We start from the raw sequence: 24,919 nt of genomic DNA, 5'->3' as shown, positions 1-24,919 counted from the left end.
AGAACTGGTGCGCGAAAAAGTGATGATTATTGATTGCGACCGACACAGAGCTGCGCGTCGCATGTGGATGACGCGCCACCACCGGCAAGGTTCGAATATTTTTCAGCTGTGTCCTCTGAATGCTGAGTGTAACGTTTAGAAATGTATACTTTTATTGTGGGGTAAAAAATACATCAGGTTTTCAACTTTCAACAATGTGTTGACACCAAAATTACACATTGATATCGCTGATATCGCTGAAGCAAGGTGGTCTTCTCTGTATGTAGCCTGACCTGATCGGTACATGGGTGAAGTTTGCGTTAATTTAATTGTTGTCAGTACTTATTTCGGGGACCCCTCGGCAGGGCTCCTTGAAAAGTGGTTAGATTCCGTCTAATCCATTACTCTTGTGTAATAATATAACATTTCAACGAGTGAAAAATACATTATTTGAAATTGTTCACATTATTCTAGGACATACACGAGGGGTCCCCATGTTTTCTATTGGAGACAGCCTCAGGTGTCCTTGGGTAACAAACAATTGAGCACCTCCAGTTTAGGCAACACGCCTAATTAGTAGGTTTTAGGAAAATATCATGGTTTGGGTTCAAATATCTTGCTCATGTGGACACAAATAATGTGAAGATGAAGTCCACCGTTTTTAGTTGCTTTCCACCAACTGCAACACCCAGGGCATGCTGGGAAACGCTTTGCAGTCACCTGATCAAAGAGCTAAATTACTCTTAAATTGGTGGCACAATATATGTATCAAAGGGGAGGAGGAATATGCTTATGAAAAATATATCAGCACATTATGAAATCAGTTTGTGAGACGGGCTGTTCAGTTAAAATCTAACTATGCAGATGTCTTCCTCAACCACCCTCTATCGTAAAAGTCAAGGATGTTTGTAGAACTCTAAACTCACCATCAATGGTTATGGCATCGAGAGCTTTTAGGAGACCACCGATTATATATATTGAAGATCCATGTTGCACTTTGCTAACATATCCAGTGGGTGTCACCATTACTCTGTGAATGTAATGATGCCAGATCACTTCCAGACAAAATTCAAAGCAGCTTTTGAATATTGCTGGCTTGTGAAGATTTGAAAATGACTGTAATGTAGTAACTTAAAATGGTTTCCTTGCCATGTGTTTACATTAATGACATTCATATTTGTGCTCCATTCATTTTCCTCCCAAACTTAGAAGACGCCTGGATTTCTGCTGCAATATCATCCCATGAATTGGATCCATAGGCTCTCAAACATGCACGGTCCTCTTTGAGCTCCTTAACAAGACCAGGGGGATGAATCAGTGAGTAACTCCGAGGGAAATGAACAGATGATGACAGATAACCCCATATCAGAAAGTCTGCAGAGTGGATGAGCAGAGAAGCATGAAGGGTGACTTTGAGCTGTTGATCGGGACGTGCACAGATCTCCGTACCTGACCGACTCTGACATGCAACATTTCCCTCTTCAGAGGATTACTCGCCTCACTGCGTCTCTCACACACTCTGCCTCCCTTGCTCTCTCTTCCCCTCCCTTTACCTTCTCTGCCCGTATTGCACTCTCTCCTTTTTGTTTTCTACAATCGTTCTTCCTCTTCACACCCCGCTCTCCATCTCACTCTCCCCCCGTTTACCTCATCCCTCCTCTTCTCTCTCTATTTCTCCCTCTTCCACTCTTTCCTTGTTTATCCCGAGGAATGCAGTATGTGTCAGGCTCTGGCTCTCTGGCTGTTGATACTCCCTGCTCTGATCCGGGGTGAGTGACTTTCATTGGTGCTTTGTGTGAACAAGTGTGTGTTTTTGGCATGGGCTGTTTACACCGTATGTGCTCTTGCATGTCTTGTGCAAGCGAGCGCTCCGTTCTGCACTCAGCAGCTCATCTCAACACCGGGAGAGAGTCTGCTGATGTGTAGGCAGACAGAAAAAAAAGATGTATGTTAGTAAAGGGTGAGCAGCAGTGTGATGTGCAATCTTATTTACTGCAAATTGAGCTGAGCTGTGCATTGTTTTGTTATAGGGAAGACAATACTGTGATTGATGGGTAGATAGATATATATGCTGAGAGAAAAAGATGGATATATAGCTAGATGATAGATAGATAGATATGCTGAGAGAAAAAGATAGGGGTTATAAGGTAGCTAATGGTTAATATACTATGGCTTGACAGTAAGAACTATTAATCTAACTAATAGACTTATATATGGAGTCATATTGATATTCATTACGGTTGAGTACATTAATATAGATTTGACGCCATGCAGTAAGTGCATTAATCTAACACCATTTAGCACTCCTAGTGAAGTGGCATATGCTATTTGCCTCCAGAAGAAGCATATTAAAGTGTATACTGGTTTTGTATTCATTCATTCAATGTGCCTCTTATATACCAGTGGTTGCTCCCTCCACATCAAAATTGTTGCCGATATTTCATCAAAAGTGAATTGAGGACATTGGTGTGAGTAATAGGCTGAAGGCAGAGAAGGTTCAGTGCTGTGTGTGTCTGTCTGAGGTGTTTCAGTGTTTAATGGCCTCACTATTTCCTGCATGAAATTAATCCGACATTTTACAGCAGTTGGAACGACTGTGACTGTCTGATGGTGATCAATCAGATACGTAATTGATCGGGAGGAACAGGCTTCTTTCCTCACGTTTTCTTGTCCTGTAGAATCCACTGTTCTGTATATTCCTCTGTGCTCCATCTCTAAAACATTACCTTTTTATTTACCCCTCAAAACCCACTCAGTCTTATCTACTGGAGCATGTCTACTCTCCCTCTGTTAGTTTGGTTCTCCTTCTCTTCCATTTATCTGGCCTTCGATTTCTATACCACGTTCCTCCAAACTATCCATCAACCCTCGTAATAAGACCACTTCACTGTTATTGCTCTCTCTCTTCGGTGCTTTACCGTCTTCCCTGTCACAGCTTTCTCTTTGTAACAGTCACTTTTTCTTGTGCTCTTTTGTGTTTCAACTCTCTCATTTTTCCATTCCATCCATCAAACTCCCTCCCTCTCCCTTCTTCAGTGTCAGTCCAGGGGCCTCACCAGCGGTTTCTGCTCACGGAGCTGCTGAGGGACTACAACCCCATGGAGAGGCCTGTGGCCAACGACTCCCAGAGTCTCACTGTCCAGTTCTCCTTTACTCTGATGCAGGTCATGGATGTGGTATGCACAGCAAACATGCTCCATGAACATGAACATACATCCATGCAATACATTCATACAACAATGCATATTACTGTGCATCTCTTCCTAATGTCATTTTCATGTAAAAGTGCATTCAAAAGCTAAAGCTAATAGGACGTGTAATCAGTCTGAATCAATCAAATCTCCCAAACTTGAACTAATCTTGAAGTATGAGTTTTAAAAGACATCATTTACTTGTTGAGCTGCAGTCAGGGGATTATAATTACAATTAGGGCAAATATTGCTCGGAAGACTGAAGATACCCACTTGATCTTTCAGATTATATCAGCTTTAGTTGACTTTAGGAATGCATTTTTAGATAGAACGAGGACTGTGGATTCAAAGGAGCATTATTGGTATGAATGCTAAAGTCACTGTTGTGTTGTGTTATGCAAGGATGAAAAGAACCAGATCCTCACCACGAATGCCTGGCTGCAGATGGTGAGTGTTATGAATAACATTAACTGTGATACTGAGCTGTGTAGTGAAAAGCCTTCTGTATGCCTCCCATCCCGCGCATCGGCCTTAGTGTGAATATCATGGGAATTTGACCATGTTCAATGTGTCTGTCAAGACAATCTTAATTATAGAGCCCAAAATCACAACGTTGGCTCACAGTGTTTCACAATCTGTGCAGCATGCAGCACCTTCTGCCTTTCAAGCCATTTAGTGAATATCCCAAAAAGAAGAGCAGAAGGAGCAACAAAGGGGTGGGGGGGTTATGTATTAGAACATATATCCATGTGTTATCCATGTATATGTGTGCATGTTGTTATGTTCATATGTAACACTTGTGTTGCTTGTGTCTCCCAGCAGTGGTATGACCACTACCTCCAGTGGAACCAGTCGGAGTACCCTGGAGTTAAGAGCCTGCGATTCACTACTGACCAGGTCTGGACACCTGACATATTACTTTACAACAGGTATGTGTGGAGCATCAGCATACACCCCCCAGTGCTGCGGCCGGGCTCTGAACTCTCTCGCCCCTGTGTTACTATCCTCCAGTGCTCATGATAAGTTTGATGCTAGCTTTAAGACCAACGTGCTGGTTAACTCCAGTGGCTTCTGTGAGTATCTGCCTCCAGGTAAGTTTTTATTTATCAGCATCTTGTCCCTTAAAACCAAACTACGTCTTCAGTCATTCTGCACACATACTGCAGTCCTCATGCTCTGGCAAATTAATCTGGCAATCTAATATTGTCTTTCTCAATTACTTCCTTTTTTCGAGTAACATCTTGGGGGTTGAAGTTGAATTAACCTGACTTTTCTCTGCTTTTTTCAAGGAATATTTGTCAGCACATGTAACGTGGATGTGCGGTGGTTTCCATTTGACATCCAGCGCTGTGAACTGAAGTTTGGCTCCTGGACGTTTGACGGCTGGCTGCTCGACCTCCAGATGAAGGAGGCAGATGTGTCAGGATACATGACCAATGGAGAGTGGGACCTAGTGGGTAAGACAGGCTGTTGAGGCCCTGCAAGGCGAGCAGTGTTGCTTAGTAACAGAGCTTACCGACAATGTTTTATGTAGAAGTTGCCTTATGCATATTTCATTCAATGAAAATACAATCATACAAATCAGCAATATACAAACAGATTGTGCTACCCTGCAGATACCATCACAGGTTTTCATTAAACCAGATCTTTACTGTTCAATAACATCTTTTATGATGCCGGTCCTAAGTTACAGCTTCTTGATATTCTTCTCATTCCAAACCCTCACTGATTATTATAATGCCCTCTTTACTGCCGCCTCAGAGGTCCCTGGAGGTCGTCACGAAGTGTTCTATGACTGCTGTCCAGAGCCCTACCCCGATGTCACCTTTGTGGTGACCTTACGAAGGAGGACATTGTTTTACGCTCTCAATCTCCTCATGCCCTGTGTGCTTCTCTCCTCCATGACTCTGGTGGTTTTCCTGCTCCCCGCCAATTCGGGGGAAAAGATCAGCCTAGGTGAGTAATAATAAGAGGACGGGGGAGAAGAGCAGGGGTGAGATTTTATAATACAAATGGATGAGAATATATGAATATATACATAAAACCAGATGTGTGACCGCTGTAAGATAAAATATATTTCTTGCTGCATATTCGTCATTCCGTCCTTGAGAAAGTGTTGGATTATTTCACTCTTTGAGGCTTGCTCTTACAACCTCTCACTCGCTTACTTTCTTCTCTTACTCTCTTCTTTTTCCTTGCTTCTCACTACTCCCTGGTGTTCTGTTTCTGCCTCCAGGCATCACGGTTCTGCTTTCCCTGACTGTCTTCATGCTGATGGTTGCAGAGATTATGCCCGCCACTTCAGATTCTGTGCCCTTGATAGGTCAGTTTCTTTGTGGATATGTACATATGTGTATATGTCTGTAGGTTTTGGTGTTTTTTTTGGAGGGGAGGATTGACATTGTTCATAGCATACAGATCCTCAGCACCCTCATGAGTGAAATGTGCTCCCCCCCTGCCTGGTCTCAGGTCAGTACTTTGTGAGCACCATGGTGATTGTCGGGATGTCAGTCGTGGCCACAGTCCTCGTCCTTCAGTGCCATCACCAAAACCCCAACAGAGGACACATGCCACGTTTGGTGAGTGTAATAATTATAATACAATAATACACTTTATCAATGGAGAACTTTTTGAAACGATATAAAAAATAATATGCAAAATACTCAATAGTACAATGAAGTGCAAAAAACAACAACAAACTGGATTCATTTGATGAAATGGGAGCCAAATGAATGAAAATATAAGTGTGATTTGAGAAGTGATTTCAAAGAGGGCACATTCAGCAGATCTTCTTTGGCAGATCGTTCGATTGTCTTGGGGCCTGGACAGAAGAAGTTTGATCCCCCCCCTAATCGGGGTCCAAGAGGCCACAGATTATGTAAAGGCTGTTTAATTCGGTGATACAGGGTACCTGGTCGTGCATTGCTTTAGGGTTGATGTTACACGTTTTGAATCAATTCTGAAACTAACAAACAAGCCAGTGTTGAGAAGCAAAATCAGATTTAATAGTATCATATATCTTGGTTCTGGTTAAAAGCCTGGGTCTGAGTGTTATTGATATATTTGATTAAGGCAGGTGAAATACATAAGAAGGTGAATAATGACAACATATATATTAGTATTGTATGAGATTTACAAAGTCAAGACACCAGTTTAGTAACTTGGTGAGTCGTCTTTAAGATGGTGTAACATGTTATGTGAACCTGATCAGCAATATGTTGAAGGCCAATTCCGACCACAAAGAAACATTTCAGAGTGCTCTTCTCATCAGTGTTTGTGTGCTTGTGTGCCAGGTGAACTTGGTTCTGCTGCAGTGGGTTCCTTGGTTTCTGCGGATGAAGCGTCCAGGAGAGGGAGGGGAGCCGCCTCTTTACAGCTGCCAAGTCGACTCTCAGAACAAGACCCTGTCCTCCCCCACCACCACGCCCATGCCCTCCATCCTCCCCCAGACTCTCAACTCCCTGCAGGCCAGCCTGGCTCAGGTCAACCACCCTCTGTCACACCCACCGCCCCACCGGCCCAACTCTCAAACTGTTATCCTCCCTAATCCCATCCACAGAGATCCCAGCCCCAATCCACACCCACAGCCCAACGGCCATCTGCTTTACATGGGCTTCCAAACCTTCCAGACCACTGCAGAGCTGGAGCCAGTTCACAGGAGCAGAGCCTCAAGTCATGGGAGGTTCAGCAATGGACTGGATGGAGGAGAAGGAGAGGGAGCTAAGGCAGCAGCAGCAGGAGGAGAAGGACCAGCTCGAGATACAACTATCCATCACCACATCCAATCTTCCAAGTTTGGGAGCCCCCCACGTGAAACTCCGCTGTCCCCGGACCATGATCCCTTAACCGCAACCTCTGGACCCTGTGGCCTAGAGGCTGGGGTCGGAGCAGGGACATCAGCTGCTCTACATACCCACAGCGGTGTGATCCGGTCTGTGGCAGTGGACAACCAGCTGCAGGCTCTTCTGATGGAGGTGCAGTTTTTAGTGGAGCACGTGAAGGAGCAGGACCGGCAGCTCAGCGTGTCAGAGCAGTGGCAGTTTGCTGCGGCTGTCATCGACCGCCTGTGCCTCGTGGGATTCAGTGTTTTCAACATCATCTGTACCATCGCTATTCTCATGGCTGCACCCAACTTTGGAGAGGCTCTGTCCAAAGATTTCCTCTGACCGATTAAAAACAAAGAGATATGAGAGAGTAGGAGATGTCAAGGATTTGTGGAAGCACATCGGCTGCCAATGACACCGGCACACACAATTCATATTCAGTAAATTGACTGATGTACAGATGTCATGATGCTATTTTTTTGTGTGTGCCATTTTTCAAAGATACACATTTACTCTTCACACATCCTCTTTGCAAGAGTTTCTATGAATGTTTGTTTGATGTGTTTTTTTCCTCTTGTAATATTATTTGACTGTGAAATATGAAATGAAGACTTTTGTGAATGAGGATCGCATCATCACAGATTCCATGTGATCCCTGGGAAGCATGACTTCACCTTATGTGTTATAAAGTATTTGTACTGGATGCTAAAGTACAACGTATTTGTCTCTGGATGCTTCATGAAGATGCTCAGTAGAGGAACTGGACCCTGATGCATGTAAACCTGCATTTCCTGACAATACAGCCCAGAGTCTCTGTGTGCTGTTACTTCCCGAAATACTATTTATAGAGAGATACACACAGTTTGTTCCCACTGGAAGGGTTCTTTACAGGAATACCTTTTTTATTATTACCTTAGAATAGTTGTTTGGCTTCCTTCTCATTGCCATTGTGATCACGGTAGCTGCACAGTACACTGAAGTAAAAATGTACTGGAGAAAACTACTCTGGATACTGCCATAGAGGTTGCTTTAGAAAAAAAGAAAAAAGGATTGGATATGTCCCATCGACCAAGAGTCCCCTTTTCAAAGGACTCCTGGCCGACATGCAACACAAGATGACAACAAGTGAGTGTAAACAGACACACACTCAGAAGAGAAGACAATGCAACAACATATAACGTCACAAGGAACAAAGTGCATTACAAGCCAAGTTACATCCAACTCCGTTGAAGCACCAACGACCCTGTCTCCTTATCTTTTGAAATTGATTTGTTATTCACCTTCTAAAAAAAATTAAACTGTACAATGACACGTTATCTCAGCTGAGAGACTCGTTTCAAGAACTCTCTCGTTTCCAAATATGCGATACACTTTAACACAGACTTCTGTACAACACACACACACACACCTTTTATCCATTCACTCACTTTTGTATATGCAGGAACATGTAATCTCTATGACCCTGGCTGTACCCTGAATGTAAACTGCGTCATACATTTTGCAGGAGTGTTGAATGCCAATGAGTTGTGACAGATGTAAACATAGTGAAATAAACAGCCTTGTGTTTTGGACTTTCGAGACATGCATCCAATGATCCATTCTCTGGCTCTCCTTCCTTCGATTGAGTTTTAAAAGGAAACTGAGGACAGGGTGAGTGAGGGAGAGGGTTTTGAGAGGAAAAAGAGCCAGAGAGAGAGAGGAGAAAAGCAAGATGGAGGTAATGAAGCGCTGCAAAAAAAAAGAGAAATCAAAAGGAAGACAGAAAGAGAGATGGGAGGGAGGGCGGAGCAGGGGGACAGAGATGGATAGGACGCACAATGAAAGAGAAGAACAAGAATATGGTGGTTGCATGATTGAGAGAAACAGGAGGGAGGAACAAAAGAAAGTGCTGAGAAAGCCAAATAGGAGCTAAGAACGTTTTTAACTGATTGCTCATTAATGGGAGAGGGAGAAGAGGAGTAAAGCCCCTCCCCCTCCCCCTCCTCCGGGATGCTGCCGCTGCTAAACTGTTCTTAGACCAGCATTTAGTGGTGACTAGACATATTATGTCTGGCAATAAATGGATTTCAAGGATCTCTGACCATGTACAATGATTGACTGACATCTTGCAAACACACTGATGATTGAGTTTGGCTGATTGCTGATTGCTGTATGTGTGCAGGCATGGCCGTTCACTATTGGAGCAATTCACGGTGCAGTTGAATTGCCTACGTAGCTCCTTCTTCCTCACACAGCTGAGAGAAGCAAAACAGCACATGTAATAAATCTAAGATCCTCCTTCGGGGGCTCAGTCGCCCGCTCTGTGTCGACACTTCACACGGAGCTGTTTGTTCAGAGGAGAAGCAAACAGAGTCAGACCAGTGGAGGTTGATGCAGCGAGCAGGAGAGTGGGATCTTGTTGTAATATCAGGGCCCCTGCAGTATGTGGCTGCAGTTGTCGTACACATTTGCACCCAAATCGAATATCACACAAGGCAGAGCAACCGAAACCCTCATGCACCACGAGGTGAACGTAAGGAAACCTGCTGCAGAGCTAATGCAGTAACCAGCATACTATAAAGCTCTGGTGCTCACACACACACACACACACACACACACACACGTAAACTACTGCTGTCAGTTCAGTTAAGTTTGCTCATCGGGAGAAAGAGAGGGAGTAATTGTTGATGAATTCAAACTACAAAATTGATACAATACACACAATACTTTAATATTTGATCAGTTTACCATCTTATTTGAGGTCAGTCGGCTTGTTCCATGTTAACAGTGCAGAGGAGGAATAGGAACATCCCAGAAAGGTTGCCAGTCCATCACAGGTTTTCAACAATCAGTCGTTCTGACTGTAATGCTCTTATGTCAGATCTCCAATTCTATATTTTAATATTTTAACCTCCAATTTGGCAAACAAATTTATTTGTTTTGGTTTCTTTAAAAAAAAGAAAAAGAATAACCTTCAAGGCTTCACAAATTTCTGTGAATAAGTTGTGATAAGAACCTGATCAAGGCGGACCATTTGTAAGACGTCTTCCAGGGTAGGTTTCTGGCCCATGGATTTAGCTTTTAAAAATGTCTCAGGATAACATCCAGACCACCAACAGTCAATAGTTATTAATTACCTGACGCAGGTAGTCGATCCAGGTCGATGTGGAATGTCCTTTTCACTGCCTGTTGGGTAATTGTCTCCCAGGTCTAATTAAAAGTCAGAGTTGTTGGGAGAAAAAGGACAGCAATGCAGGAGAGAAAAGAAAACAGACGTGTCCACGAAGAGAGAGCGAGAGAAGAAGTGAAGTCTGCTAGTGTAACTTCATCATATTGGCTCGACTCCAACACACACATAAAAACATACCAAACCTTTTTGCATCATCACACACAAACATACACAAGGCAAAAAAGTTAAATTGACTTCTGAATTTAACCCGCCCTAAGCTTTAGGACCCACACTAGCTGCACACACGCACATGCACACACACACACACACACACACTAACTTTGCATCAATAAATTGGTTTATTTAAAAGAATATGTTACAATTTATTACAGTAAGCGACGTAACCAAACACTTTGTCTTAAATTTTACATTTCAACAAGTCACAGAGTCTGCAGGTTGTCGATCCAGCGTGACTTATGGACAGCCAAACGATATCGGGTGAAAAACTTAACAGATGCAGAATTTAACATATAGTATCTTACTGAAATAAATAAAACGAGTGACACGTCACTTTAGTCAGCATGAGAGAGAGAGAAAGAGAGAGTTGTGTGCGCACACTTGACGGTGAGATCAGACAATCGACCACGTGAAACACGGCCCAGGAAAACCGACACGGATCCTGGGAAATGCATTCGGCCTTTAGGATTGCACTTCTCTCAATTCAAGACTCAACACATTACATTAAACCTCCTTTACACACCCACCAAGACCTGTTTAGGCTCATTAATCACACAACAGGGCTTTTGTGAACGCACCATCATTAAAGCTGGCACTCTTAAGCGCCGCTGATCTCCAATCTAAGACTCTACTTGCTTGTACTTGTTGATATTCTCAAAACGAGCCGAGCAGAACTTCGGGATAGGGGAATTTGAATATTGGCATTTACAAACATTCACTGGCATCATACACCGATCACATGACTTAGATTAAGAAGTAAGAACATGAGTTGGTGAGTTTTGTTTTGCACACATGAAGCTTCCTCTCATGTAAAACATGAAAGCGCCACACAGCTCTTTGCTTTGAGCATCAGTCTGATTATCTTACTCGTGAATTTGCATAAATAAGCCTTATTATGACATACAGTATATTTATTTTGGAATGTTCTTATTTTATCGGAGGGCTCATTTTGTAAAAGCTCAAAGCAACTGAACGTATGGTATCTTTTGGATAAAATATTAACGATTAAAATGTCCTTCTAAATGGAAGATAATAAAGAATATGGAAGTACCAGTAAAATATTACGCCGTGCAATGCTTCTTATTAAATGGCAGCATGTAATCATATTCTAATGATGTTATAGCCTCTAATTGCATTTTTTTTATTTTGTCACGATTGCGTCATCAGATAATTATGTTATACCTTATAACATGATGTATAATACATTATTCCAGGAATGACAACATGAGTTCATTTCGAGGGACCTTGAATGACGGTGTTCATCAAACGCCACAGTTCTGGGATCAGTTGCTAAAAGCCTTTACGTGCACAGTTATCTTCATGTTGATAAAGTGTGGACGCTGACCCATCTTCTGCAAAGAAATCCTCGTTCCACTTAAGCCGACTCCAGAGAGCCAAAGTGGTTCAACAGTACTGCGCAGTACCGGCTACAGAGATGAATAGCAAGTAGAACGGTCTCCTGGATTACAGGCCGATGATAAATCCTGAGGGGGCTCTCAGAAACAAAGCAATCAGGGCCTGTAGGAGAGCCGGCAGGAGGAGGACCCCTGTTGTCTCTTATGGGTAATACACGATACCCATGATGCACTTCACTGATCAGTGCTCCACATCATCACTGCCGCACTACGATGGCTTCAAAACATGAGCATGGAGTGTTCACGGGATACTATGAATACATACAAGGTGAATGCGTGACGCTGTACATTGCATGTGCCATTTGATGGGGCAGCGTATATAATCATACTGTAGTCAGAAAAAAATCAATGTAAGCTAAGCACAGGCTAGTAACAGTTATATGCTCACTATCTGCTTCTTAGGTGACATTTCCCACATTTGGAGGTTGTTAATACTGTTTGATAAAGTGCAACATTAGTCTAAAGTTTAACGTTGTTCCAGCTCATGTGTCAAATAATCACAGCTGTGACTCTGAATGAAAGAAATATATAAATAAATGTCCACTTTCTCTCTCCCGTCTCTCTTTTGCCACATTACAATGTTAATAGTTATCTTTTAAACCGATGAAAATGGGTGTAATTCAGCTGTGACTTACATTCTGAGGGCCTCACAGTTTCTCATTGTGGACGCATAACACACACAAACACACTTGCGCGCTAACAACTGGCCAAAGAAACAAAGAAGAACTGCTGCTGTCATCCGTAAATGGAGAAAACCAAGTGTCTTCCTGTGGTCAGCCTCAGCATCTCTGATCAGTATTATCTGTGTTCCCGTTTGCGAGCACTCACAGCTTCACTTTCCCTTGTAAATCCAACAATATTTCCTTATTCAGCTTCTCTTCCCAGGAGGACTCCTTCAGAAGAGGGTCAAAAAGTCACATTCCACTTCAAGTCACAACCAATAAGAAGAAGGATTGCATGAATCCCTGACTTTGAGTCAAGAGAGACCTCATTTCTTTTGACAGAGCTCTGCTTTAATGCATGATTATAGTCCGCTGGATTCAAGAGTTCTGGTTCATGTGTCTGTTGCTTTTTTTTTGCTTCTGATTTCTCGATTTGTTCATTTGCAGGTGCTAGTTGGTTTTGCATGTATCGGGGGGGGGGTAGCTTCTGAGGTTGTAGCTGATGGAGTGGAAATGATGACCATGTAGTTAATAGCGGAGTGTTGCCGGGCCTGGGGCTCGATGAGGGCTGAACTGAGCTGGGTCGGTGTCAGCTTAAGAGGTAACGATCTCCCTTCCTAGGTGCCTCCATCCTTTCTGTGCCTCAGCAACTGGAAAATATTCTGAAACAGAAACAGCAATCAGGAGGAAGACGCACAAACTAACCGAAAACAGATAAATTCATCCAGGCTCTTGAGTAATCATGTACCGGACAGAGGCAGGCAAAGCCTTACCTTGCCACACATACCATCTTTACTGCAGTTCTTATTGTCCTTGTCTGTAGCCTCCTCTTCCACCTGTAGAAACACACACAGCACAGGTATGAGTGAAGCCCAATGACAAATGTAAAAGGCTTGTAATAGAGCGAGTCTGCCCTCAGATGGTCCTCACCTCTTTCCTCCACTTCAGCTCACAGAAGACTCTCTCGAAGCACTCATGCATGTAGTTAAACTGAACATCAGCCATGGATGGAAAATACAAAGAGAGAAACATGAATTTAGATCCAAAAGACACGTGAGAATGATGTGTATATGGTTTACATATTTTCTTTTCAAGGAATAGTTTGATATTTTTGGAAATACACGTATTGCTTCATGGTGAAGAGTTAGAGAACAAGATGGGTAACCCCTCTTGTGTCTCAAGCTTACAGCCAGCAGCTGGTTAGCTTAGCACAAAGACTGGAAACACACGTGTAATAACATGCGTGTGATACTCACATAGGGTGTAAATATCTTGACCCAGCGTGGTTTCTTCTCTCCTCGTGCATATTCAAAGCAGAAGGCCATGCCCTCTTCATCCGTGTCCCACCTCTGCATCTCCCCCCATTCGAATGCAATTACCTGGTTCTGGAACAACATGGAGGCTTTAGTACACTCACTCCATTATGCAGACAAACCATGTCTGCACACACACACACACACACACACACACACACACACAGAGATACAGAGACACACAGACACACACATACAGAGACACAGAGACAAAGAGACACACAGAGACACACACCCACACACACACACACAGACACACAGATACAGAGACACACAGAGACAGACACAGATACACAGACACAGAGACAAAGAGACACACAGAGACACACACCCACCCACACACACACACACACACACAGATACAGAGACACACAGATATAGAGACACACAGAGACAGACACAGATACACAGACACACACCCACACACACACACACACACACACACAGATACAGAGACACAGACAGATGAACACAGCAGGACAGACACACAGACACAGAGACAAAGAGACACACAGAGACACACACCACCACCACACACACACACACACACACACACACACACACACACACACACACACACACACACACACACAGATACAGAGACACACAGAGACAGACAGACAGATACACAGACACAGAGACAAAGAGACACACAGAGACACACAACCACCCACACACACACACACACACACACACACACACACACAGATACACAGTCACACAGATATAGAGACACAGACGCACACAGACACACACAGATACACAAGTACACACACAGACACACCCACTCACCCACACACACACACACACACACACACAGATACACACAGAGACAGACACAGATACACAGACAGAGACAAAGAGACACACAGACACACACCCACCCACCCACACACACACACACACACACAGATATAGAGACACACAGATATAGACACACACAGACACAGAGACACACACATAGACACACAGACACACAGATACAGAGACACACAGACACACACAGACACACACACACACAGACACACACTAACAAACAGTTGCCCCTTGCCTCGAGTGTCCCTTCCTCGGTGAATGCTGATGGGTGCTGCTGGTAGCCTTTTTACGGGGAGAGTCGCAGGCACAGTGTGGGAATATGATCTCATTGTAGCCCTCGCAGTCCCTCAACAGACTCAGATACTAAGAAAGAAAGAGCCAGAGGAGAGAAGACGGTGTTTTTTATATGACAATATGTGTGGAGTAATCTATTCATGCTTCCGGACACAGGGGAACTCACTGGCCTTCTCTATGCACACTTTCCTCATTTTGCTAAACGACAGTGGACACAACTGGAGTCACATGTGCAAAACTCTAACTCCAGTCTGCACAGCAGCAGTTCATGTGGACCAAACTCTAGTTTGTTTTTCATTGCTTGAACACAGTTTTCAAAACTCTAACACTTATCCCATGACTTTAACCACAACCTGCACAACACTGTGGATCTACAGCACTTTGTTCAAACGCTAACACACTGCTGTCCAAACTGTGAACCACACATTCAAAACGGAATACATTTCAGCCTTGTGCCTTTCAAACACTGCTGATTGCAATTTCAGCTGAAAGGCTAAGCAGGTGTCTTGTTTTAGACTTGTTATTTAACACACACACATATATATATATATCTATATCTATATATATATATTACAGTATATATAGGTAGAGCTCAGAAAGACTCATTTTGGAAATGGAACAAGGAAGACGGGTTCATGGAGGGAGAAGGGTGGCAGGGAGAGGGTGGATGCGTGGAGGAAGACAAAGAGCTGTTATTCCAGTTGAAATAAGGGCTCCACTTATAGACCATGTCGTGAACCATGGTCTCATTGAGAGAGGCAGGTTGAGGGTTGAGGGTGCAACAAAAGTGTTTGGTCACCACCCACATGACCAAATGTCTCTTTTGGAAGCCATGCGTGCCGGATGTGAGGACACGAGTCCAGAGGACTGCCAGGGATGGATCAGGCCCTCCAGAAGGTTCTTCCCCAGGTGCATGGCAAGAGAGAACATTAGATGTGATGTTGATGAAAACATGTGGCCTGATGCTAGAGAGGCAGGATTAGCCCCTCAATTATTTGTTCGAATTACAGTATGTACTTTTAGTTTCTACCTTTTTTTTCTCATTACTGTAATTCCGTAAATTACTACAGACTATTGAAGCAAACTGCTAATTTTCATTTACCTTAAAGAATTGTTATGTTCTAAAAAATTTAATAAATCATCTGAAAGAATGTCACTCTTTTCTTTGAAGAAAATATTACTTTGTTTGAAGTCACTGAAATTGTTCAAACTGTAAAGATGAAAAGTTAGTATTTTCTGTATTGGTGTTTGATGCTCGTGTTTTACTCTCAGTGTGTTCTGGGTGACAGTGTGTGTTACCTCAGTGTGTTACCTCAGTGTGTGTTACCTCAGTGAGGGTTGTGCAGAGTGTTTGGCTGCACTGAGCGTGTTTTGAGCCATGTGTTAAGAGTTGTGTTGCTTGGAATGAGTTTTGCAGGTGATGTGAACTGTTTAGCTCAGGTGACTGTTGGTAGTGCAGACTGTGGTTAGAGTTTTGCACATGTGACTCCAGTTGTGCCCGCTGTCGTTTAGCAATCGAAAAAAACTGTAACGGTTCTGCTAACGGTCCTCTGTGGCGTTGCGCATGCGCAAACTTTTTTAGTTTCTTCTTCAGACTGCAGCAAACATGGCAACTAGGCAGAGGCGTTCTAAAGTTTGGCTCTATTTCACACGACAAAATGACAACTACGCCACTTGTAACGTGTGTAAAAAGTCTATTTCGTCGAAGGGAGGAAATACAACCAATATGAATAAGCATTTGAACACAGCGTGGAATTAAATGACAGGAATGTCATGTGTTCGATGCAGCAGCTCAGCTAACGTCGGCGCTTCATCTCTTTCTGTCCAAGGTAAACTCCTCCAAAGTGATCACAACCACTCACTGTGTCAAGCAATTTGCCTTTATTGTGTGGAGTCAATCAAGTTATCTTCTGTCCCTTCATTTGAAGCACACATTTGAGCTCCGGCATTGGTCCCGTTATTGATCACTTCACGTTTGGATTGAAAGTCCAGTTTTGAGAAATGTTTGATCGTAACGGTGTTAATTATCGGAGGGCGTGTGTTATCAGCAAACGTTCGCGTTATCGTGTTAACCCATTATTAAACTGAGCATATCGATTTTTAATCCATTATTAAACTTAGCATATAGCTACGCTAGTTTAGCTCTAGAATCTTCCATTTTCAGCCCCCTATATTGAGGTAGTGTTTGCCTCCCCTCTTAATGTGGCTTTATGTCAGCTCAGCAAATTCAGCGATTTTGTTCGTGCCATTTGTTTCATTGTGTAAACCAGCTTTCACTATATAAATAATCTCCATTGCCATCCAATTTAGCTGATGAGGTTCAGAGTCAGACCGGTTCAGAGGCTGGTTGTCTGGGTCACAGGCTACAGCACGTCTTGGACACCTCCTCATATCTTTGTGTTCATCCTCCAGCCCACCTGAGTGTTCTCCATGGCTGGAGACACAATAAGTCCTGAGAGATCGCGTATCCTCCCGGAGAAAGCAGACATGCTTATTTTTCTGCACAAGAATTGTTGATGATCCATACAATTGATGGTTGCACACTTGGTATTTGCCACTGCTAGTTTCATTTTTGGCAGCTCAGTTCATATACCCTTTTTAAAAAAAGGAAGGAGCACTGTAATTTCTAGGAACATGTTTAAATTAAACAGAATACATTTTATTTAAGTTATGTAAGTTTTATTTTAAGTTCAAGAGGAATATGTATAAATGTTTTTGGTTATTTAATTTTTTTTAAATGTGTATGTATACATACTGTAATGGTGTGTGCAGCATTATAGAAAATTATATGAAAGAAAATTAATGTAAATAAACCCGTTTGTGCTCTTTTTTTCACCCCTTGCCCAATAAGAATCGATAAGGAATCGAATCGATAAGCAGGAATCGATAAGGCATCGGAATCGTTAAAATCTTATCAATTCTCATCCCTACTCTCACCGTTAGACTACCTCCATCCCGAGAGGGCTCTGTACCGTCTCCCCTTTGTTAACTCACACACAGTGAGGGAGAGTTAACAGGTGGGAGAGGGGATGACCTGTACCACACTGAAGTGCAATGCGTAACTCTATCTGCCTCTGTAAGTTATTCAGGAATAGCAGTCGTGGATCAGTGTGGTGTGTGTCCGTGTGTGAGAGACTGACCATGGACAGCTTCTTCTGCTCAGCCAGCTTTTGCAGCTGGTAGGACTTCTGCTCCGCTTTGATGAGGCCTTTCTTCACATCATCTACAGCCTGCAAAAATAGGGGACACGGTCAAGCAAAGCTACAAAAAAGCACATTCATGAACACACCACGAAGTAAGACGGGCATACCTGGTGGAAGAAGTAGTTGATAGCAAGCTGGTTGTCATTGAGCAGAATCTCCTCTTCTGTAGTGAAGAGCCACTTGCGCAGAGTGAGGCAGGTTCCTGGGATGGCTGAGGTATAGTTTTGTACATACAGTTTGTGGGGGAACTCGTTGGGGGCAAGCTTACGCACTGAGGAATAAAGAGAGAGACAAACAGGAGGGAATGAAAGAGGGCGATGTCCCATTCTTACGTGGCGAGAAAAAAAGTTGTGTTCTATCTTTACATACTACCTAGTTTATCTAAGTCGTTTTCAGTGATTCAACCGTCAGGAAAGGTTACCGTTTAACATTAAGTGTCAAGTTCAAGTCATCAATGATACTAAAATGTAACCAGTGAGGAAAGGCGAGAGGAGGGGTGGCGATTTCCGAAATACTGTAAATGAGACTTTGGGGGGTGGAAGGAATGCAAATATTTATGATGATTTAATCTGCCACCGATAAAAAAAACATGAATTACTTTCTCCGCAATATTCTAAACTTCCAATTAATTTTTTGGCTGAAAGAAACCACTCTGAACTTGTGTGAACTGTTGTTACTGCCACTGCATTGCTGCTTCTGGCTCTGCAGTAACAGACAGAGCACACAGTTCATGGAGTACGAATTCAGTGGTGCTTGGAATATAGAATAATGTATATCCTTATACCACACTGGATTTTAGAAATCAAGTTGAAGTAACAAAGAGGAACATTGATGCACAAAGGCTCTCGGGTATTATATTTTAGACTATTTAGAAATTGATGGCTGTGGAGAAACCATGATATACTGTATCTGTCATTGGGTGATACTGGCTGCAACTAAAGACACAATTTGTGTTTGAAAGGAAGATGGAAAACATCTTCTCAACGTAGAAACATTAAATACAGGCAAACTCAAAGCTCAATTGCATTTTCTTACTAACCAAAGGTGTGGTTGATGACCTCAAATAGAGCAAAATAGCTGGCTGTGACACTGTCCATTCCCAGCTTCATTACCACAGCCTGAGAGAAAAATAGAGAGACAGAATAACTGGGAGTTAAAAAAAAGGAAACAGAAAGCGTGAAGCACTTGCGAGATGACTGTAACCGGGTCACGTTTATAATGGTTTATAACGGTTTATAACGGCCTGTTTACCTGGTAGACCTGATCTGTGGTAGAGTTTTTACAAACTCCGACGGTGAGCGTGGTTTTGTCGGGCATGGCTATTCTCAACTCCACGTCTGACACGCCATTAAAGTTCTAGGTCATGAGAGGGAGAGACAGGCTGCACGGTGAATCACATGCAAACGACTGCAAAACAAAACAAACATGGGTTTTTCTTCCTTTTTTACCTCATCGGATTCAGACAGGAACTCCTGCATGATGTCACTTTCTCCAATTACTCTTACAGAGCACACTGCAGACAATATACAAAAAGCACAGATTGTTCTTATGTGAAATAACCGTGGTTATATAATGCAATACAACCAAAGGTATAGTCATGGACTTTGGAGTGGACAGTGTTTATCCCAGACCGTTCCACACTTTCCCAATATTATTTAACTTTACAAACCCCAGAAAGGATGAAACTAATCACTAAATTCCGACTACTAATTACGAATTATAAAAAAACGTCTCTTTCTCTGCCTGACCTTTCTCCAGGTATTCTTCAAGGCCTCTGCGCCGTGCGTCCAGCTGCTGCTCTGACAGGGAAAAGGGCCATTTCCCAGGCAGCTTGGGGAACGTAAAGTTGGCAAACTCCCTCTTGAGGTTTTGGTGTAGGATCACAAACTCACGGTAACGCTTGGAGCACAGCTGCCTTCCTGCCATGTACACATTATATACCTGGACGTGAGTGCAGAGAAAGAGAAACATTTAAATGGAGTTCAAGACCGATCCGTTGCCTTATTCATGCTTCTTCAATCAACTTCCTCCTCTCATTTAGTCGTATATGAATTCATCCAGAGTGGCACCCACCACAAACTTCTCCTGGTTGAGCTCAGTGTGTTTGTAGCTCGGCACAGAAATGGGGACGGCCTGCTTTTCGGAGTAGTCACAGCAGGACTGGGCTGAAATGTCATCTCCGGGATCCAAGCAGTCGGTCTCCTGGGGTGGGACGGACAGCACGGCCAGCACCAGCTCCCTCTCTCCAGCCCGGATCAGGTCCACCACCTGCTTGTGGGTCGCTCCCTCTACATTCACACCATTACTGTAGAAAACAGAGAGGAAGAAATGTGATAGTTGTTGAGGTTTTAAGAAATATATTTATTCACACAAAGCCTTTTCTCATCTTAAAGAAACACTGTCTTGCCTACAATATTCCATCTTACACTGTTTATATCTCTGGAACACTGTGTTCGTACAGCACTGAATTCTACTGGAAGGGTTTCAATAAAAAGGAGAACAAACACAAAAAGAGGCACATCTCACAACATAAAATATAATAATAAAAAACACTGGCTTAAAAAATTAAATAGACTTGAATCAAAACATCTCTGATGCAGAAAACAACAATGAAAATTAGTTTTCTCAAAGGTAGCATTAACACAGGACTGTTGTATTCATATACTTATAATTCATCATCATTTCATAGCGTAGGCTCATCTCAAGGAGAAATAGCAAAAGAGAACAGACATCCTGAATGAAATGGCAGAAAGTGAAAAAGAGTTCTTAAGTGAATCAAGTGAAAGAGCTTCTGCACGACTTTATTATGACAAAGGCTTTGTCCTCAAAATCCCCTCAGGAATAAGACCTTTGGAATATGTCATTGGGAAAGCTGAGCATTAGAAACACAGAGACGCCGCTGCATTAAGCTGTCAGCATCACCGCGAGCGATTGCTTATGACACTATTTAAAACATATTCCAAAGTAACGTGTCGTTTGGCAAACTAAAGCGTAAACCATGTCACAATTTGATTAAGTAAATCATATTATTCTTTACTTTAAGTGTCATGGACCTTTGCAATGTTTCCAGCGGCGTGCAACAGAGAGGGCTGCAGGGACCACGTCTTTTTGAAGTTAGCTTCGCACTGGTTCCCACGGTAAGAAGCCAAGAGGATTATTCTGTTAGGTTTTGAAAAATTGCAGAATAAAAACGCACTGTGGCAAACACAAGTTAATGATACTTACATGTTTTACCCATAAAGAAAATCTTCACAGATAAACGTGTGAAGCGTAATTGTAATCGCGGAAGTAAAACGCTGACATTAGGCTATAAACGAATTACACAACGAGGCTGTGAAAGCAGACTCCTTGACGAGATGACATGTTGTCGTCTCCGTTATAAACCCACGGACAACTTTCAAAGTTCCGGGAAATAGAAAGAGAAAAATTAGGATATAAGAATTAGACTGTAATCTTAATAACGCACAATGTTCTCAAAACAAGGCAGTTCATCACATTGATGCAAAAAATGTGTGACTGACAGCTGATCTGTTTTGTCAGCCATTATGTTATGGAATTGCTTTTATTGACAGGTTCACACACGCCTAAAGTTTTCGAATATCTGATAACTTTTTCTCAAGAGATATGAATGCACAATCGAGTAAATGGATGCTTCGGAGCAGGGTGCACATGGAAAAGCTGAAAGATGATTATGTCGGTGTAAATAAGCAAAGACCGAGAGGGGAGACATCTTGCAGGTGGGAGACAGAACAAATGTCTACAACACAAAATACCAAGTAAGCATTTTGGCAGCTTTTTCATTTTAGCAGCTTTATGACTTTATAATAAGCACCTGATGTAGTGCACTTTACACCTGCACTATCAGCACTTCTGAGCATTATAAATATGTTTCTGTGTGTCATATATTCAGTTATTTTGTGTGTCTAACTCAAGGCAATAGTTATTGTATTTATTTGTATCACTGCTGTTCTCTATGTTGTCCTCAGTGCACATTTACTTAGACCTAGGTTTACTTACACTTTCAAAAGCAGAGACGCGTCATACATACGCAAAAACTCAAAGCTAAATGTGCCACAATAATATACACTGCAAAAAAGACAGGGTATTGTGCTGAGTGTTTGACATGATACACAGTCGTTATTATCAAGTGAGCGGCTGATAAAAGTTGTCCTGCACTATAAATTATTCTGTTATAGGTTCAGAAGCAGGAGTTGTTTATAAATGTGCAAAGATATATATCGATAGTAAGTATGGGCAGGTCTTATCTACAGCATAAGAGACACGAGAGATAAGACCATCTAACGCCTTGTTAGTTGCTGCTAACACTGAAGCAGCATAAATTAGTGCAAATGATATGCATGAACTAGAATACAAACATTTCATTCATCATAATGAATAACGCCAATATAATACAGATTAAAAACTGACTGACAGGATGTCCTGCATATACAATATACAAAGATGCACACACATACATCCACACGCTTGCACACAAGCACAGTATAATAATATACTTATTATATATAATAATGGGGTCAACAAACTGCCAGGTTACTGCAGGCCATCTATTAACAAAGCACTGTGCAAAAGCCAGCCAATGAGATCCAGACTTTTGGAGAGTGAAGCCAATCAGAATTGAACTGAAGGCATCCCTCCCTTTCTGCATCACCTTATCCCACACAGACACACACTCAGGCTGCGTGTGCCTCTCCATAGCAACAGAGCCTAACACCAGCAAGCAGTCTCCACGCAAACTAACGTGCTCGTGAGGATAATCTCCTCTCTCCTAAATGCAACATCAGATCCATGTGTGGCGACCCGACAGCCTCAGTGATGCTGCTGTGGCTTCTGTCTGCCTGAGAGGTGACTGTAAGCTCGATGCAGACACAGCACACACTGCATCTGGTGGCAATCACATGGACGTGTGCAAAGTGTGGACTTGAGGAGATGCGGCATGTCGTGGATCAGTGGAATGAGATTGAGTGTGACGGGAATGTGTAATGACGCCTCGCTCGTCTCTATCCGACACAGACCACAGACACTCCTTTCATGAGGACGAACCTCTGCCCTGCAAGACCAGCGCCAAAGTGCGCGCGCTCAGGCTTCCAGGTGGCCGCCGCCGTTTCCCAGTAAAGACTGCGGATGATGCTCGAAAGTCCCACTCGCCTCAATGTTTGGTTCGCAATCACTCTCCGATAATAAAGTAATGTGCACGTTACTTAAATATGTTTTGCGTGAAGCTAAGAGAGTAGCCACTTACACCTCGAGAATCCTGTCCCCCTTGGAAATACTGGCTCTGTCGGCGGCGCCTCCCGGTAGGACCGCGCTGACATGCTGCAGCGGAGGGTACAGCTCCCCGTTAATGCTTCGCAGTTGTCCGCCTTCACTGACTTGTCCCCGGACATTGAACCCATAGCCCGAGTCAGACTTCACTATCCGGACCAGCCGCGGGCCTGAAGTAACGGTAGTTGTCGTCTGGCAGCTGGCTCCGGTGCCCGGTGTAACGTTACCGCAACCGGAGTCGTTGCGAGAAGAAGGGTGAGGCAACGGAGGGACCGATGAACATCTTCCTTGTCCCTCGACGTCCGCCATGTTGCTATACTCTATGTATCATCCACTCAAAGTCAGCGAACATTAATAAATACCCAACAAATATTAGCTTGTCGTAGCGGGCTAATCAGCTCGGCTAGCTAACTGAACGAGATCGCCGGGAAAAGCCGACAAAGTCCGATGATTCACGAGGCTGCCCGAGGATGCATTCCATTCAGCTCACGGGTGCATTGGCTAGTTTCCTGGGCAGGGCACGCAACCGTATACAAACAAGTCGTGAGTGAGTCAGTTTATGTTCTGACTAAATGATCAATGTTATAAACCAGTCTGACTGTCAGCCAGTTGAGCCCGAATTTTGGATTGGAAATACTTCATTCGGCTCATTGTTTCAGCCACACAAGACCACAGGGAAACAAATGTTATGGACGCCTCAGAGTGAAAGCTTTCCACACAAGGAGGCATCATAGCAGCATAAAGTATTTGGACAACTTAGTGGTGATCATGAGAACATAGAACACAGCACAATTACCAACATCTTTACCAACATGTGAATGAAGATTATTGCGTATTACGGTTTTATTTGATTTTATCCACACTGTGCGCCAAAATAGTTTTAAACTAATACTTAGCGTTTTAAGGACCACATGCAGTTATTATTAGTATGTTATTTCTTGCATTCCACGTAATGTAATGCATCCATGCATGTACACAAGTCAACATTTCACCATGGGTTGCGTCCCTGAATGATGAGTTGAGACATTTGACATAGTACGTTAAGATTATGCTTTTTAAAGATGATTTTAAAGGCATTCTTCCTTGGAGACGCACAGTTGAGATGTTCAGCTGCCTAAGTTTGAATGATACGTGTATTTTGTTTAGGAACACTTACAAAACATTCACAAAATGACAACATTCATTTGTTTTCTTTATTGTTCACTGATAACATTTGAACATCAGTGGTTTTGCACTCAAAGTGATCACAATTTAATAAGTCCTCCAAGCCAACATAATAACCCAGAAGATCGATCATCTTTGTGTGTTTAATCAAGTTTTACTTCTCTGAACATCTAAAAATGACATGACTGTTATGCAGTGCACATTGGATATTCCAGTTTATGTTTGTATTTAGAACTAATTAAAGTTGTTAAGCAACTTGACTAATCTTGTCCTTGAAGCAGCAGACAGAAGGATGCTACAAGAGTGACATACTCCATGTAATCAACAACACCATCACCATCTTCATCCAGCATTTTGAAGAACTCTTCAATTTCTGCATTGGACATGTCC

General features: G+C 42.8%; 2 protein-coding genes across 6 annotated transcripts; one reads left to right on the top strand and one right to left on the bottom strand.

Annotated features, from left to right (window-relative positions):
• Positions 1–7: 7 nt before the first annotated feature.
• Positions 8–8,574, top strand: LOC130212777 (neuronal acetylcholine receptor subunit alpha-7-like). Of its 5 annotated transcripts, none has more exons than XM_056443971.1 (12): positions 8–89; positions 1,189–1,296; positions 1,696–1,748; positions 3,016–3,155; positions 3,573–3,617; positions 3,993–4,099; positions 4,182–4,261; positions 4,460–4,627; positions 4,932–5,126; positions 5,407–5,493; positions 5,640–5,749; positions 6,464–8,574. In XM_056443971.1, the coding sequence occupies exons 2-12, from the start codon at positions 1,289–1,291 to the stop codon at positions 7,334–7,336; spliced, it is 1,866 nt and encodes a 621-aa protein (XP_056299946.1). In that variant the 5' UTR covers positions 8–89; positions 1,189–1,288; the 3' UTR covers positions 7,337–8,574. The 5 variants fall into 5 exon arrangements, with proteins under 5 accessions (XP_056299946.1, XP_056299944.1, XP_056299947.1 ...); XM_056443969.1 differs by having other exon boundaries at positions 3,990–4,099; XM_056443972.1 differs by having other exon boundaries at positions 1,688–1,748; positions 3,990–4,099.
• Positions 8,575–10,478: 1,904 nt separating this feature from the next.
• snx27b (sorting nexin 27b) lies at positions 10,479–23,771 on the bottom strand. Its single transcript, XM_056443806.1, has 13 exons — positions 23,343–23,771; positions 20,156–20,387; positions 19,831–20,023; positions 19,531–19,595; positions 19,334–19,438; positions 19,122–19,200; positions 18,190–18,353; positions 18,020–18,109; positions 14,848–14,948; positions 13,713–13,872; positions 13,387–13,446; positions 13,244–13,292; positions 10,479–13,118 (listed from the first exon to the last, which is right to left on the bottom strand). The coding sequence occupies exons 1-13, from the start codon at positions 23,672–23,674 to the stop codon at positions 13,051–13,053; spliced, it is 1,698 nt and encodes a 565-aa protein (XP_056299781.1). The 5' UTR covers positions 23,675–23,771; the 3' UTR covers positions 10,479–13,050.
• Between the last annotated feature and the right edge of the window lie 1,148 nt (positions 23,772–24,919).

This window comes from Pseudoliparis swirei, chromosome 22 (genome assembly GCF_029220125.1).
Source record: "Pseudoliparis swirei isolate HS2019 ecotype Mariana Trench chromosome 22, NWPU_hadal_v1, whole genome shotgun sequence".
Taxonomy (NCBI): domain Eukaryota; kingdom Metazoa; phylum Chordata; class Actinopteri; order Perciformes; family Liparidae; genus Pseudoliparis; species Pseudoliparis swirei.
This window is presented reverse-complemented; position numbering and strand designations above follow the sequence as displayed.

Coding starts and splice junctions, on each gene's coding strand:
- snx27b (XM_056443806.1), bottom strand. CDS start 23,674: ATGGCGGACGTCGAGGGACAAGGAAGATGTTCATCGGTCCCTCCGTTG. Junction 18,110..18,189: donor TCAACTACTTCTTCCACCAG/GTATGCCCGTCT, acceptor CTATTTTTGCAG/GCTGTAGATGATGTGAAGAA. Junction 13,119..13,243: donor TAAGAACTGCAGTAAAGATG/GTATGTGTGGCA, acceptor TTTCTGTTTCAG/AATATTTTCCAGTTGCTGAG.
- LOC130212777 (XM_056443969.1), top strand. Junction 3,156..3,572: donor TGATGCAGGTCATGGATGTG/GTATGCACAGCA, acceptor GTGTTATGCAAG/GATGAAAAGAACCAGATCCT. Junction 4,628..4,931: donor TGGAGAGTGGGACCTAGTGG/GTAAGACAGGCT, acceptor CTGCCGCCTCAG/AGGTCCCTGGAGGTCGTCAC.